The sequence below is a fragment of the Talpa europaea genome (assembly GCF_964194135.1).
Source record: "Talpa europaea genome assembly, chromosome: 4".
In the NCBI taxonomy this organism is placed as follows: Eukaryota; Metazoa; Chordata; class Mammalia; order Eulipotyphla; family Talpidae; genus Talpa; species Talpa europaea.
The window spans coordinates 46063237-46080724 of NC_140070.1; the positions used below are offsets into that span (position 1 = coordinate 46063237).

At 36.7% G+C, this 17488-nt stretch overlaps 1 protein-coding gene across 1 annotated transcript in view; it reads right to left on the reverse strand.

The window, feature by feature from the left end:
• The window catches only part of RYK (receptor like tyrosine kinase), a gene marked incomplete at both ends in the record, with an annotated part of 89646 nt that overhangs the window by 21241 nt on the left and 50917 nt on the right, over positions 1–17488 (reverse strand). The window contains 2 exons of the mRNA XM_084232434.1: positions 1143–1275; positions 14284–14353. Of these exons, the coding sequence (XP_084088560.1) occupies positions 1143–1275; positions 14284–14353 (203 nt within the window). The remainder of the gene's footprint in view (positions 1–1142; positions 1276–14283; positions 14354–17488) is intronic.

Below are 17488 nucleotides of genomic sequence, written 5' to 3' on the forward strand. Positions count from 1 at the left end.
TACAATCCTACTCCATCCCAAAATACTTCTTTACATTTATACTTTAAACTTCCTAAAGGCTACTTCTTAACCAAGAATATACTCCCACAGCTTCCTGACTTATATCTGCTGCAGTCCTTATCATTCCATAATGCATTTTACCAATTATCTCACTGTGTCCTCTTACCCATTAGATATACCTACCCAACACATAGCACATAAAATAAGTAGTTGCTTAATAAATATCTGTTCAATGTATGCTGAATTCTCAAGTTAATATTTCAAATACTTATCACCCAACAACTCATTCTTTTATAAAAATAGCAGTTTTAATTATTATCTCAAGGACCATTTTCAAACTAATACAAGTCTACAGCTCTCTTTCCTGATATGCTCCTCTAATGTATGCCAGTATCATGGGCTGAGGGATGAAATTTTTCCCTAGGTGACGCTGATGTGTCACAGCCTCTAACCACTTCTTTATTAACCTGTTGATTTACCAAGCATGCCACACATATTAGGTCATATACAATGCAGTTTTTGAATCCATTTTCTCCTGCCAACTGTATAAGTACATTACTATGAATCCTAAACCAACTTAATGGGCTACAAACTACAGGAGGGAGCAAAGCAACCATTAGGCTTTACTACCACTACCATCATACGATGGAGCTCACCAAATACTTCCTAACTTTGTGCAAAAGGGCAAGAAACTCTGAGATGGCTGACTCTTACAGTCAAGCATATTAAAAATATAACCAAGTAATCCCTGCTGCTTAGATCTCCAGTTACTATCAGTTCTTGATACAATGCTGACCAAATGTAAAGTCTGTAAAGTCTGTTTCCATTGCTTGTAGAGAGATTTTGTATATAACTGCCTTCAAAGAGTTAACAGGTAAATGACTTAGATGGTGTTAAAGAGTTTGGGTGATCCTGAATAAGTACACAATGGATATACAAAGAAAAACTTTAGCATCAGCAATGAGTAAGTCTCAAGATGGAATCAGACATCAGCTCCTTTATCTCATCTTCTCTATAGACAGATTATAAATAACTTTTTAGTTTCTCAATCTTTAAACAGTTTGAATATAAGAATGTTAATACCTACTTTCAAAAAGATCAGAAGCTAAGGGCAAATAACTGTTTGGGCAAATTCTTCTCACCTGAGGATTATTGGCCTCTACTAATTTGCACTGCCGTAAAAACAACTTAAGGTTCCCCCAATTCATGTAAGGCAGTATCACCATGGGCTTTTCTCCTTCTTCTATACAGACGTGAGTAATAGGAAGAAGATTTCTATAAAATGTAAGAAATCAGAAGAAAGACAAGTGAAATTTGGAGCCTCAGGGGCTTATTTTTAAAAAGTAGTAAGAATAACCTAAAACAAAAGAAAATACAAAACATACTTAAAAACACGACAATGATTAATAATGTAAAATTACAAATGCTCTTTCAAATCAGACTTTAACACTTCCCAAATATGCAGTATCTTGGTAGGAAAAAGTCATAAACTCAAAGTTGTTTCCTGTGGACTGGTTTCCTGAAGATAAACTAGAGCCACACTAAATATTTACTGTAAAGGGTAATCTGAGACACCTAAGGAATGGCTTTACCATGAGTGTATTCTGGTAATATCCCATTTAGTCCATTTATCACTCTTAAAAAAGATAAGGCTCCAATGCAGAATGTGGACAAGAATATGATCAAAAGGCCTTGAAGAAGCTGATACTGCCAAAAAAAGTCAAGAAGTCCTTAGCTGGCACATGGGATTAGTTGTGATTTCTAACTCCTAAATTTCCATTTACTGTCTGTGTGAGCATCTCTTTTGCTGTTAGTTTCCAAATCTCTAACATGGGATCCTACCAAGCATAAAAGGCTAGCTATGATGTACATAATAAAGGCAAGCCTGTAGTAAGCAATCTTGTTCTTTTTTAATTTCTATAGCATGCATGTATACATTTCACTCGGTTACATAATACTTCTCCATTGGCTTCCACAAATAATTTTCCCTATGTTATCTTACTTTTTATATAATTACATCATCTTGCCCACTAAACTGAAAATTCCTAGAAGGGAAACATTACTGTGGACTCTTATTTTACATCCAATGCTTTGTTTCCTATGTCACAAAGAATAAGCTTTTAATAAATACTTGACAAACATACAAATAATGTTCCCACTATCTAGCACATCTGCTTCAAAGAATGTTTAATAAAATAATATCAAACATAACAAAGCTATATGAACAGGATAGTTAATGCAATATTAACAGCAAAAAGTTACAAACAACTTGAATGTCCAAAGGAAAGCAAAGACTACACCCAAATAATAGACTATGTAACAAGTAATTACAAAGAGATATTAAGAAATACGAGTAAAAGCTTATTTTACATGAAAGCAAGATATAAAATTTATATATGTTTACAGGATAATCACAAATGTGGAGGAGAAAAAAATACTACACAGAAATACATCAAGAGTTAGAGTTGTTGTCTTTGAGCAATGGGACTTCAGATCATTTTTACTTACTGTATTTCCTAAATTTTCTCATGAGTATGTATTTCTTTTAAAGCCACAGTAACACAATTCTGGTCTGAGTAACCCTGCATAAGTGAAAGCTGTGGATGCCCCTATACTTGGAGTTCCTACGAGGGAAAGCACTCCCTCGGAACTAAGAAATTGAGGGCTCAGAGATCACTAAGCCTACACAACATAACCTCTCATAAGGCTTCTGTTTGCATTACAACCTGAGTGGCAGTAATGATTAGTCCTACTTTATAGGTAAGAAAACCCATGCAGAAAGAAAGGGCTAGTAAATGACAAGAAGTATGGTAATTTGTCAAAGACAACAGCAAGAACATGGAGAAAAAATATCAACTCTTCATCTAAACCCTAGTGTTCTCCCCCTGATCACAAGATGTTCCCTGCCAAGGAGCAGGAGGAAGTTTGGGGAGAGGACAGCACCTTCTACTAACAAGTCCCATACACACTAAAATTATTGCAACGGGTTTGCACTCAGGATTAACTGAGCATACCATGGCTTAAGGGGTAATGGGAGAGTTGCCCAACCCCTTTAGCTTTCCCTCCAACTCCTCAATTACTTCTCTATTCTTTTTCCCATGGCTGGATTCACTGAGAAGGGTTAGAAGCATTTTGTACAGGAACATTGTGTGAGGTCAAATCTTTTATTCTATCATCAAAGGACTAAAAGTCCTCTGCAAGAGGTAACAAACTGCATGATAGTATTTCATATTACAAATGGATGCTCTTCTTTCTGTTCATTTTATAAAGGAAAGAATAAGAAGGTAGGTCTGTATTCTTTAAAGACTGAACCAGAGCAGAGACGGAATCAACATGGCGGCAGGGAAACACTGCGAGTAAGACCTCCCATAAAAAAAAAGTGAATAGGGAGGAAAAGCGGCAGGTCTCTGCGAGAACTGGGACATGGGAGATAAACAGGTGACTCTGGCAAACTGTCTGAAGAAGAAAGTTGCCATAAAAGAGGACTAGAAGGGAGGAAAGCCAAGAACCCTGCTACCCCCCCCACCCCAACAAAGCCGGCACTCTCCGACCAACAGAAAGGAGGAAAACAACAACAACAAGAAAAACTAAAACAACCATCAAGAACAAACTACGCATCAAGCAGGACCGCGAGTGGAAAGGAACCATTTCAGGCACTGCACCCTGTGAACTAGAACTGTGAAGAACCATGCAGGAATCACTGCGGAGGTGAGAGAACTGGCTCCATTAGAGGAGAACAAAGACTCCCAGAGACCTACAAATAGCCCAAGGCCAGCAGGTAAGCTTGTGCAGAAAAGTTGCATGCTCGAAAATCATACGCAGCTCGCGGCTCAAGGCTGCCCAAATCCCCGTGCCTGCGACCTAGGCTTGTGGGGAGAAGTGTGGGAGCTCTCATTGAGGTGAAGGTCCCTCACTGAGTAATCAGAAACCAGGCACCCGGACAGCGAAGCGGGGTGCAAAAGGCGCCATTTCTGCGGACACTGAACTGGGCTACAGCCCGCATCCTGGATCTGAGGGCTTTGAAACTGAGACCCAGGTCATGAAATTCAGGACATGGGATCCCCATGATGGTAGGGCACAGGGCAGACACAGCACCCCCACGCCGTTGAGGCACTCCATGCCACTCACTCCCACTCTTCCTGCCCCCCCCCACAGGGGGGTGTGGCATGGGGGGCGGGAAAACAGTTCTGGAAGGACACTAATAAAGATCTCTGGCTCCACCCAGCGATCAGGAAAAAAATTCACCAAGTCCTGATGGTTGGAAACCAGGGATCCCAAAAACACCCTCAGGCTCTGAGAGAGAGTTGGCCACACAAACAGGGGTAAGGAGGTAAATAAGTTGTGGAGCAAGACCCCATCCTGGAACTGAGAGCCAGGCGCAGGATCCTCAGTGTGGGACGCGCCATAGCAGCGGGCACTGCACAGGGTGACAGCCAGCATTTGGATCCAGGACTTCTGATAGTCCTGGAACTGAAACCTAGAGCGCAGAATTCAGGGCATGGAATCCATACAGGTGCGGGCACAGCACTCAGTGAACACGGGACAGACACAGCACCCAGCATGAATAAGAGCCCCTATGTTGAGGAACTCCCCTCCACACTCCCTCCATTACTCAGAGAACCACTGGGAAAAAGCACAGATCAGCAAGTACGGGTCTCTGGCACCATCTCGTGACCAGAACAAAATCACCAACTAGCTGATTCCCTCTTGGAACTGAGTAAATACAGAGGGAGGGAACTGTAAGGGACAGTGCCCAGCAACACAACATCAACATCCTGGTGTTTTGGCCTACCAGTGCTGGTCTCAGTCTGGTAAAAGTTTCCGACACCCCTAAAGCAGCACTCCAAAGAGATGCCCACCAACACCAGTGGCACAACGTCCCAACGCATAGAACTAATTAGAAAGCAAACAACAGGGAGAAGAAAAAATATAAATAACCAAGCAAGCCCACAGGAGGACACACCACAAAAAGAAATACAATCACCAGAGCTCAACAATGACATGGAAGAACTTCTCGGCCTATCAGATAGAGAACTGATAATTATCATGATTAAAAAGAAGAAAACGAAAAGGAAAAAAATGATTTGAGACAAATAATCACTGAACTGAAGAATGAAATTGAGACCTTAAGAAATGAAAGAAAAGAAATGCAGGAGATTAAAAGATTACTAGAGGAGGTAAAGAACTCTGGGAAAAGCAATGAAAACAGAATCAATGAAATGGAAGAACGGATCAGTACTATTGAAGATACAAAAATAAAAAGAGCCAAAAGAGAAAAGGAGAGAGAAGTGCAAATGAAGCAGTAGGAGAATACTCTTAGACAATTATCAGACTCCATGAAGAGAGGAAATATAAGAGTTACAGGCATTCAGAAGGTGAGGAGAGAGACAAAGGAACTGAGAAATTATTTAAAGAGATAACTGAAGAAAACTTCCCAAGCATGAAAAAGGAGAGGAATATAGATATACAAGAAGCGAGAAGAACTCCCAATTACCACATTGAAAAGAAAACTACAGCAAGACACCTAATAGTAAAGCTTGCAAGAGTCCAAGACAAGGAAAAAATAATGAAACTGGCAAGGGGGAAGAAACAGATAACTTATAAGGGAAAACCAATCAGATTCACTTTAGACTTCTCCGAAGAAACATTACGGGCAAGAAGAGACTGGAGTAACATATTCAGCAAACTTTAAGACGGCAAATGCCAACCAAGATTACTTTACCCTGCAAAACTCTCCTTCCTCTACGAAGAAAAAATATGGACCTTCTCAGACAAACAGAAACTCCAGAAATTCATTACAATTAAACCCCCACTCCAAAAAATTCTGTAAGAAGCCCTAAAGCCAAAACCAACAGAGGAATGAACAAGAACAGAATAAAGCAAGGAATAAAATCACAAAAAAGACAAACAAAATGGCAAACACAGATGCCAATATATCAATATTAACTCTAAATGTAAATGGATTAAACTCATCAATGAAAACACAGAGTAGCAGGCTGGCTTAAAAAACAAAATCCAATCTTCTGCTGTCTCCAGGAAACACATTTAACCACAAAAGATAAACATAGACTGAAAGTAAAAGGTTGGAAAACAATCCTACAAGCAAATGGACCAAAAAAGAAGGCAGGAACAGCCATACTTATATCAGATGAAATAGACTTGAAATTAAAAAAGGTAAAAAGAGACATAAATGGACAATACATTATGATCAAGGAGACAATACATCAGGAAGATATAACACTCATTAACATATACTCACCAAATGAAGGGGCACCAAAATATATTAAGACAATTATTATCAGCTCTGAAAACAGACATTAAAGAAAATATGTATATAGTGGGAGACTTCAACACCCCTCTCTCACCAATGGACAGATCAACAAGACAAAAAATAAACAAAGACACTAGAGCCCTAAATAAAGACATAGAACTCATGGACTTAACAGACATTTATAGGACACTGCACCCAAAAAAAATTTGAGTATACATTTTTCTCAGTGTGCATGGATCATTCTCCAGAATTGATCACATACTGGGCCACAAGACAAACATTAACAGATACATGAAGATCAAAATCATTCCAACTATCTTCTCCAATCATAAAGGCGTCAAGCTAGAAATAAATCATGAAAAGAAAACAAGGAACCCTCCCACTTCATGGAGATTGAAATTCACACTAGTGGAAGACCACTGGACTATGAGGGGATCAAAGAAGAAATTAAAAAATACTTTGAGTTCAATGACAAAGAAGACACAACTTTCCAGAATGTATGGGATGCAGCAAAAGCAGTAATAAGAGGAAAATATATAACAATACAGGCTCACATCAACAAACAAGTAAGAACTCAAAAAAACAACCTAATCTCACATCTCAAAGAGTTAGAAAAAGAACAACAAAAAAACCTAAAGCCAGTAGAAGAAAGGAAATAATAAAAATCAAAGCAGAAATTAATGAATTAGAAATTAAAAAAAAAAATCCAAAAGATCAATGAAACCAAAAGCTGGTTCTTTGAAAAAATAAACAAAATAGACAAACCTCTAGCCAGGCTCACAATGACAAAACAGGAGAAAACACATATAAACAGGATTATAAATGAAAGAGGAGAAATCACAACAGACTCAGCAGAAATCAAAAGAATAATCAGAGATTACTATGAACACTTATATGGAAACAAATTTAACAACCTAGAAGAGATGGACAAATTCCTAGAACGATATAATCATCCAAAGCTGGCCAAAGAAGAAAGAGAACAACTAAACAGACCAATTACAAGCAGCGAAATTGAGGCAATAATCAAGCACTCCCCAAAAACTAAAGCCCAGGCCCAGATGGTTCACAAATGAATTCTACCAAACGTTCAGCAGTGAATTAGTGCCTATCCTACAGAAACTCTTTCAAAAAATTGAGAAAGAAGGAATACTACCAAATACGTTCTACAAAGCCAACATTATACTAATACCAAAACCAAAGAAAGACAGCACAAAAAAAGAAAATTACAGGCCAATCTCCCTGATGAACACTGATGCAAAAATCCTCAACAAAATCCTTGCCAACAGAATCCAACAATGCATCAAAGGCATAGAACACCACAATCAAGTGGGATTCATCCCAGGGGCACAAAGATGGTTCAACATACGAAAATCAAGAAGTGTAATCCAACACATCAACAAAAAGAAAAACAAAAACCATATGATCATATCAATAGATGCTGAGAAAGCATTCGACAAAGTCCAACATCCATTTATGATGAAGGCCCTTGAAATTCTCGGGACATAAGGAACATACCTCAACATCATAAAGGCCATATATGACAAACCCACTGCCAACATTATTCTCAATGATGAAAAGCTGAAGGCCTTTCCTTTAAGATCAGGAACAAGACAAGGATGTCCTTTCTCACCACTGCTCTTATTGCCCTAGCCAGGGCAATAAGACATGAGAAAGACATACAAGGAATCCAGATAGGGAAAGAAAAAGTAAAACTATCACTATTTGCAGATGATATGATAATATACATAGAGAACCCTAAAAACTCCACACAAAAACTACTCAAAATAATCAATCAGTTCAGTAAAGTAGCAGGATACAAAATCAACACACAAAAATCATTAGCCTTCCTATACACAGTCAGTTGGAAGAAGAAGAAATCAAAAAAACCATCCATTTTATAATTGAAAGCAAAAAAATCAAATACTTGGGAAGAAACCAAACAAAAGAGGTGAAAGATCTATACAAAGAAAATTATAAAACACTGTTAAAAGAAATTGAAGACACAAAGAAATGGAAAGACATCCCCTGCTCATGGATTGGAAGAATCAACATTATTAAAATGGCCATCCTCCCAAAAGCAATATTCAGATTCAATGCTATTCCAATAAAAATCCCAATGACATTCTTCAAAGAAATAAAACAAATACTGATAAAATTCATATGGAATCACAAATACCTAAAGCCCTACTGATGAAAACAAAGGAGAAAGGAGGTATCACACTTCCAAACTTCAAGCTATACTACAAAGCCATAATAATTAAAACAGTTTGGTATTGGAACAAAAACAGACACACAGACCAATGGAACCAAACAGAGAGCCCAGAAATAAAGTCGCACTTATATGAACAACTAATCTTTGACAAAGGAGCAAAGAACATGCAATGGAACACGGACAGTTTGTTCAATAAATGTATTGGGAAAACTGGACCTCCACATGCAAAAAAATGAAACTAGACCACTAAATCTCACTGTGCACAAAAATCAACTCAAAATGGATAAAAGAACTGGACATAAGACCTGAAACCATAAAATATATAGGAGAAAATATAGGCAAAACACTACAAGACATACATCTCAAAAACATCTATAGAGACTCATCACCCAAAGCAGTGGTAATGAAGGCAAAGATAAACACCTGGGATTACATCAAACTGAAAAGCTTCTGCACAGCAAAAGAGACATTAACCAAAACAGAGAGACACCCCACTGATTGGGGAAAAATCTTTGCACTACATCCAACTGATAAGGGACTGATCACAAAGATATACAAAGAACTCACACGGCTCAACACAAACAAAATACACAATCCAGTCAAGAAATGGGCAGAAGAACTCAAAAGACATTTCTCCAAAGAGGAAATGCAAATGGCCAACAGGCATATGAAAAAATGTTCAATTCAACATCCTTTATAATCAGGGAAATGCAAATCAAAGCCACACTGAGATACCTTACACCAGTAAGAACGGCACATATCAAAAAAAACAAGCAACAACAAATGTTGGTGAGAATGCGGTGAAAAAGAACTCTCCTACATTGCTGCTGGGAGTGCAAACTGGTCCAACCATTGTGGAAAGCTGTCTGGAGGCTCCTCAGTCTACTAACAATGGAGCTACCATACGATCCGGCAATTCCACTCCTAGGGATCTATCCAAAGGACACAAAAACAGTGATTCAAAAGAGCACCTCTACACCTATGTTTACTGCAGCACTATTTACAATAGGTAAAACCTGGAAACAACCCAAATGCCCAAAAATAGATGACTGGATCAAGATGTGGTATATATACACAGTGGAATATTATTCAGCAATCAAAAAAGATAAACTCATGTCATTCGCAGCAACAGGGATGGAGCTAGAAGAAATTATGCTCAGTGAAATAAGCCAGAAGGAAAAAGAAAAATATCAGATGGTTTCACTTATAACAGGAATATAGGGGAACCAAATAAGACATCGGTGTAAAAAAAGTAGTAACAACAGTACAAAACACAACAAAGCAAAAACAGACAATTATAAAACAGAGAAATATTGTAGGGGAGGAGGAGGGAGAGGGGTGAGAGGGATGGAGGGAGGAGCACAGGGGACTGTGGTGATGGTGCATGGGTGCCTTGGGGAAGGAGATTCTATGGGGACTCAATCTGAGGGGGTGGGGGGAAGCAAATATTGTCTTAAAAATGTAAAAAATGATAAATGTTATAATAAAAAAGATGAAAAAAAATTGAACCAGAGCAAAGCAAGTGCTATAGAGAACACGGTAGAGGAAGACGGTTCTGGGAGGACCTGACTGAAGACCTGCATACAGTACTCTGTCTCACCCAGTGACTGGCAGAGTGAGGGCTGTGAGGCATTCAGCCTAACAAGTGCCCCTTGGGCCAATGGAGAGTTCACACTACAAGCAGAAATAGCTCAAGAGTACTTGTGTATGAAGCACTTCTAAAATTAAGAGGTTGATAGCTGTCTTTTATTTATGCAGTTATTTTAATTGATAGTAAAAATTATTCTCACAAATTGCAGTGAAAAAATGAATGAAAAGAAAGGATTTCAAAATGGTTTAAAATATTTCAACACTTCTACAACTTCAATGATGGAAAATTAAATATGAAGTAAACATACTCAATTACATACCACAGTTAAGAAAAATAAAATCTGAAACCAATTACCATTTATTTCTGAGTATATTTAGTTTGCTTGATAAATTCTATGTGATCCCTGAAGATCATTATTTTATTTTTATCCCTCATGCCTAGCAAATTCAAGTGCAAAGTAGGTATTTAATGAATTACAATGAATAAGCAAATGCATACACACAGCTATGAGTAGTCTAGAAAACAGGAGTCAAGAAATAGTATGTGGTAGGCCTTAGTGCCCTTAAGAATGAAATAAGTGCTACAAAGAATGGAAAGAACTATATACTTTTTACATACTGACAATGTGTTTTGCTCATTATAAACCAGGAGTCTTACTATCAATTTATAGGCAGGAAGAACAATTAATCGTAACGAAACTGTAACTACCTTTTGTAAGATTTTCTGATGGGTATCAACCTCAAATCAGTATGTTATCCCATGTCATCACTTCAGGGTACCCTGGGGCATCTAATTCATACTGGTAGGATGTTAAAAAACCCTACAGTTTAAAGCTACATGAGGAAATACTGCAAATGCTTTGACCATTTTCAGCCAGAATACCTTTGGCCTAAGTGTTTCTAAAACTGCTCTATAGGAAAATCTTGGCTTTGTCTACATTTATCCCTGTAATGCATTTCTATGCTTTAGAGGTGCAGACTTTTCACTGGACTTAGAATACCTAGGTGCTGTAAGATCAGTCTCCCAGAAATTGTTCAGATAGGCTTTTTCCAAGATGCCCAGTGTAAGCTTTTTCCAACATGCTGTCTTGGTCTATGGCAACTAAGGCTGATTGAGGTCCTGCAGGTCTCCAGTGAAACTGTGATCATTACCTTAAAGAATGAAGATAACGCAGATTTAGGGTCATCTCCATAATTTTTTTTATTGGAGAAACCCATCTTAAGGCAGGGCAAACATGCAGAGGCAAGATTCTGTCACATTAAGTCATCCCTTCCTTGTCATGTGAGCTCCCCCCATCTCCTCTCTCCTCAACACCCCAGGGTCCTGATCTCATTCTTCAGGGTTTAGGATATAAACCCTCAGTTTGTGCAATTCACTACAGAATTTACAACCATGTAAGTTCTCCAGAGATATGAAATTAAATTTGGCCTTTCTCTCCTCCTTATCTAATATTAGTTTGTTTGGGGCCTCCCCTGGTGGCGCAGTGGTTGAGCGCTGGGCTGCGGAGCTGCCCACAGCCTCTGCAGCGCTGGTTCGATCCCCGGCCACCGGCAAGGGTCCCACATGGTGCGCAGACCTCTCCTGCCATGTGCTGCTCCCCTCAGCAGTGTATTTCGTCACTCTGCCTGTTCTGCTCCCTGCTCTGGCTCTGGTGAATTCTCTCACTCACCCGTGCTTCTGACTGTACCCAGTGCTTGTATGAATAAATAAATAAATCTTTAAAAAAAAATTATTAGTTTGTTTGCTTGACCAGCCAGAAAAGAACCCAGAAGGGTGTAGGAATTTTCCCCTGCATCCTTAAAGTACCTCAGTTCTATAATGGATTAACATTACATTACAGTATTAAATTCTTCTGACATTTCCCTCAACAAAAAGGACATTGCCGATGGATCATTACCTGAATCTTGTTTTGTTACCCAGAGAAGACAAAATGTTTGTTTTTCTTTAGAAAATATGGTCCAAAGGATAAGTTTTTCATCTATTCCTTTGCAAATGAGTTCTATTCTTGGACTGAATTAGGCCAATGGAAGTTAACTTCCTTAAGCCATAAAACTAACTATGTAAGACCTCTCTGGTGGCGCAGGAGGTTGAGCTTCACACTTTGAAGCTGTCCACAGCCTCTGCAGCGCTGGTTTGATCCCGGCTGGCTGGGCAGAAACCTACTTGGTGCAGCAGACCTCTCCTGTCTCGCCCACTGCTCCCCTCAGCAGTGTATTCTGTCAGTCTGCCTGTTCTGTTTCCCGCTCTGTCTCTGGTGAATCCTCTCACCCGCCACCTGCCCTGTGTCCCCTCTCCCCCGCACATCTGGCCTGTACCTTGTTTTTAAATCTTTAAAAACAACAACAACAACAAAAAATTAACTCTTCAAAGAGACATCCTCAGTGTCTCAATATTGTTGTGTTAATTTTTTCAAAGGTCTCTGGTATTTTGTTTTTCAATGAAAAAAAGAAAAATTATCACTGTTCATTATATTGATCAATTTCCCAAGTATAAAATTAATCTAATGAGGGCCTCCCCAGTGGTGCAGTGGGTTGAGTGTAGTACTGTGAAGCTGTCCACTGACTGCAGCACGGGTTCGATTCCTGGCTGACCAGGGAGACACCCACAAGGTGCAGCAGACCTCTCCTGTCTCACCTGCTGCTCTCCTCAGCAGCGCTTTCGGTTGTCTGCCTGTTCTGCTCTCCCCTCTGTCTCTGGTGAATTCTTTCACCCTCCTGTGCCTCTGGGCCTATACCCCAATTCTTGTATAAATAAAATAAAAAATAAATCTTTTTTTTTTTAAATTAATCTACTGAGACATCTGCTTTGGAATTTGAAATTAGAAAAATTTTCCTGTCCCCAAGGAACATCTTTGTATCTTTTCTTTCCTTTTTTTTTTTTTGACTCAGAAACCCTATTTCTTTTCTTCTCTTTCTAATGAGATTTATCGGCTTTTGGCTTTAGCCTTGGCTGTCCAGAAGCTAAGAGTTGTTTTAATGTCTAATCACAGCAAAAATAGTAGTCTCCTTATTGTTGGCTTTTTTTGTTTTCTCTTTTACAATCATGTCAAAAACCTCAGTTTCATTTACCATTTTACTTATCTTCTTATACTCTGCCTTCTTTCTGGGTTCTCAAATTCTTTTGAATATGCATCGGAGTATAAGCACCACTCAAAAATAAAGATCTACATAGTCATCTTATTTTTAGCAGAACTAGAGAAACTGCTCAAAGTTCATAGAAATTAAATGCATGATGCCTTCTGTATGCATTATTTCCTTTATCCCCCAGAAATGCATAAATACTTTTCAAAGGAATGGTTACTATTTTTTTTTAAACAAATTTCAGTAGGCATATAAACTAGCTCATTCTACATAGTGCTTTAAAAAGAAACCATCCCCCAGTATTGATATTGCTGCACACTGTGATACTATATTTAAGCCCATTTTGGCTGGGAAGGTATGTTTTTGTTTGAGTTCTGTGAACAGGACCAACAGAAAGTTTTTTTTTTAAATCTCTTCAAATAGAACTTTAAGTATTTTTTTTAAATCATACAATGATCTAATGGTGACACAAATTAAGTAAAGGGTGGTGCATCCACTCAATGATTATTATGTAGCCTTTTAATATGCAGACATGAACTCGTGGTTAGTGACATGAAAAACTGGATATATTGTTTTATCAAGAAGTGTGTTCACCTTATTAAAGATACTGATTTTGTGATTATATAGAAAAATAACCTCATTTTTTAAAAAAACACAAGTTGGAATTACATTAAAAGTGTTAAGATGTCCAATTTACTTTTATAAGCTTCCACACATACTAATACATAGATTATGGATATACATATACACACACACAAAGCAAAATATCACCTACTTTAGAAGTTTATTGATGTTTACTATTGTTGTCTTTGGTATTTTATATGTTCAAAATTTTCATAACAAATATTTTGTATCATTATCCTATTTTTTAAGGGAAATATGCACAAAAATATTCATAAACTCCTCTGGAAAGCTAAGCTACAATTATCCAGATATGGGCTTACATAGTTTGTTTCATACTTTACTCTGTTTTTGAATTTTGTGCAATCAGCATGCTTGTCACTTTTATATTCAGAAAAAAGCTATCCCAAAAATCTTTCAATTTAGAACACATCACAATATTCTTAAAATAAATAGCATACAATGTTACCAGGCTTATCACCTAGAGCCAGATGTTTTCTTCTCTCACCTGTGATGAAGACCTCGGAGCTTACAACTTTCAGTGAGCATCATTGTCACCTGAATTTCAGAAGCTTGGTCTATATATATATTAAAAAAAAAAAAGTATTTTGAATGGCAGTACTATAGGTAATATTTTCTGCTATTAGTAAATAATTATTTCAGACTATAATGTAAATTTTTATTGAAAGTTACAGGTAAATCTAAATAGGTATAGCCTAAAATTTTATTGCACTAGACAGTCTTACCACTGAAAAGGCCAAAAACTATTAATGAAAAATTTGACAACATAAATATTAGAAGTTAAGAATTCGCAAACAAGTAGAAAAAGTAGTAACAAACTGGAAAAATATCAGCAACACATAGGCATATAAAGGGCTAATTTCCTTTTGTATTTTTAAAGCATTTTTTACTTATTTTATTTTTTTATTGAGGTAATGTTAATTTACATCACTGTATGATTTTAGGGGTATAATTTCTTTTTTTAAATCTCCCTTTTTTAGATAGTTCACACAAATCAATAAGAAAAAAATTTTAAAGAGGCAAAGGATGCATAAAAATAGTTGGCTGACAAAAGAAACACAAATGATAAACAAAACTATAAAATGATTTTCAGCTTTACTCCCAAGTACAGAAATGGAAATTAAACTAGAAGATGCATATTCCCTATCAGATTGCAAAACACAAAAATCTGTCCTACCTGTAAGTTTGGGCAAGCGTAAGCAAACAGGCTCATTGATAGGGTAGGTGTGGAAAGCACATCTCACAGAATTTTAAAATGCATATAACACTTTTTTCATAAATCCTAAAAGACTTCTCTACAATATATACAATATATCACAAAAGATGATCTGTATATATCAGGAATATAGTTCCACAGTAACAACAAAAAGAAAACTTCAAAGCCATCATTGTTCCCATCAGCAGTGAATTATTTGAGTTAGCATATCAGAATACTATGCAGCTACTTTTAAAAACTAAAATTTAAGTCTTATAAGTAATGACAGAAGATGATCTCCAAGGTAAATTTTGGAAGCAAGGTGCCAAACTGTGTTTTGGTGATCAGTTACATTTTTTAACAAGCTTATCTGAAAATTTTCATACATACATTTGGGTAATTTTTTTTTTTCTTACTCATAGAGAGAACATAAGAAATTTTTTTTGGTGATACTTTCAGAGATGTGAGAATTTACATTCTTACCTCTCTGCAGTTAAAATCAAAAATAAAATATAATTAGGAAAGATGTAATTCTGCAATAGCTAAAATTAATAACATTATCCCAATTTACTTTTGACTTTTAAACTCATGGTCTTTGGTCCAGAGTTAAAAAAAAAAAAAGAAAACTAAAATTGGCTTTTGTCCAATGATTTTAAAACAAAAACATAACACAATTTATCAATATCTTTAGTTTGCAACCTCCAAAATAACTTTTAAGCCATCAAATATCTGAACAAATCTACAAGGATTGCTCATGTTGCAGGGCCCAGTCTCTTAATTGTATATTCTACACTATGTAAAAAGAACATTGGCATTAAATGAAGCGTATTTTTATTTAAGAAATCCTGAAAATAGTTTTTTTTAATAATTTTTAGATATCACGAACAAAATAAGAGTATAGTGTATCCTTAAAAACACTTCCACAGAATAACTAATCTGTATGTCAATAGTAAGAACAGTAATAATTTATAAAGCTTACAATCAATGAGCTAAGAGAAAGAAGACAACTGGCAAAGCCAAGATTCACACCTCTGCTTGCCCCACTAAGTAAAGTGCTGAGCCAGTGATAAAATCCAGAATTCTGGCACAATGATGGCATGTCATATTCACTCATTAAAGGTTGTGCTGTCACAGTTGAGAAATTGCAAATTTCATTTTCCTAGTTCAACTAGTGGAAACACTCCTGCCCTGCTACCTGCTACTGTTCCCTTTTGAGGCAGTTTCACTTAGTTAAGACTTTTATAAGAATGTAAAAATGGGTGGACAAAAAGTCAAGAACTTCAAACATTTGATACTTTTTTGGAAACGGTTCCTCACAACAACATCTGTTGGAATAAACTATCTAAACACACTTAAAAATTAGGATTATTTAGTAAATGAGACTAATTTATAATAATTCAGAAATTATTTTTAATGAAATTATGGCCAGGACTAACTGGGGGTTGTAGGATGTTTTAAGGATTAAAAACCAGTAATAGTTGAGAGTCTGCATCCACTTAGTAAAAGTTTATCTTACTGTCAACTGACATGGAGACCCGGGAAGAACAAAAGATAATTTCAGGATGTATCATTTTACACCTAAATTTTTTAAAGTTCTTATCTATGATAAGCATATTCTATAAACAAAGGATACTTGAAATGGATGATAATGATAAGAAAATGCTGAAATGGGAAAAAAAAATAGTATCCATTTAGTAAGATACTAAACCAATTTTCCTGGATTCCTTCCCTAGTATAGCCCTAGTCTTTTACTTTTCAATACTGAGAGGTCTATCTTCAAGATATATACATTTAAAAAGAATACTATAAAGTAATTTATACTCAAAAATTATAAGAATGAACAAAAAGATTAAAAAATTTATTCCAAAATTGCAAAAAATTAGCAGGTATAAAAGAAGAATTTCATACCAATAACAAACTAATTCATTTATTTTATGGAATTCAATTACACAATATTCATGCTGTGAAATTCAGATTCTAACTTCAATCTCTGAAAATATATACTGGAATATCCATAAAGTCTATGCAAAATTAAGAATTTTTGAAGATGCTAAACTAATTTCCTACATATGCCTAAAAACAGAAGGCCAATGATCTTTGAGAAATTTTTTGCATTTTCAACTACACTTCTAAATTGTCTAGCATGTAACAAGGCATGTAGTTTTGTGAGATTCTGTCAGCTCTATGAAGCTTTAATTAAAAAAAAATCCATAAGAATAAATCTCAGAGATACCCAATCACATGGAATTCTCTCTTTTAACAATTTTGAGGTAAGGGCTGTGGTCAATGCACTTCCTCTCAGTTTCCCATGCAAATCATGACAATACCTTGGCTAAGGACTCGCTGTGCTTTTTCTGGTTTCCGTCTAGCTCATGTGGTAAGGCAGAGGAACAACCAAGTGACTACAATTCAAGTGTATATGGAAAAAGAAAGCTTATCTTGTAAAACAAACCCAGCATCCGCATTGTGTTTACTTATCACTTCTATTTCCATTTCT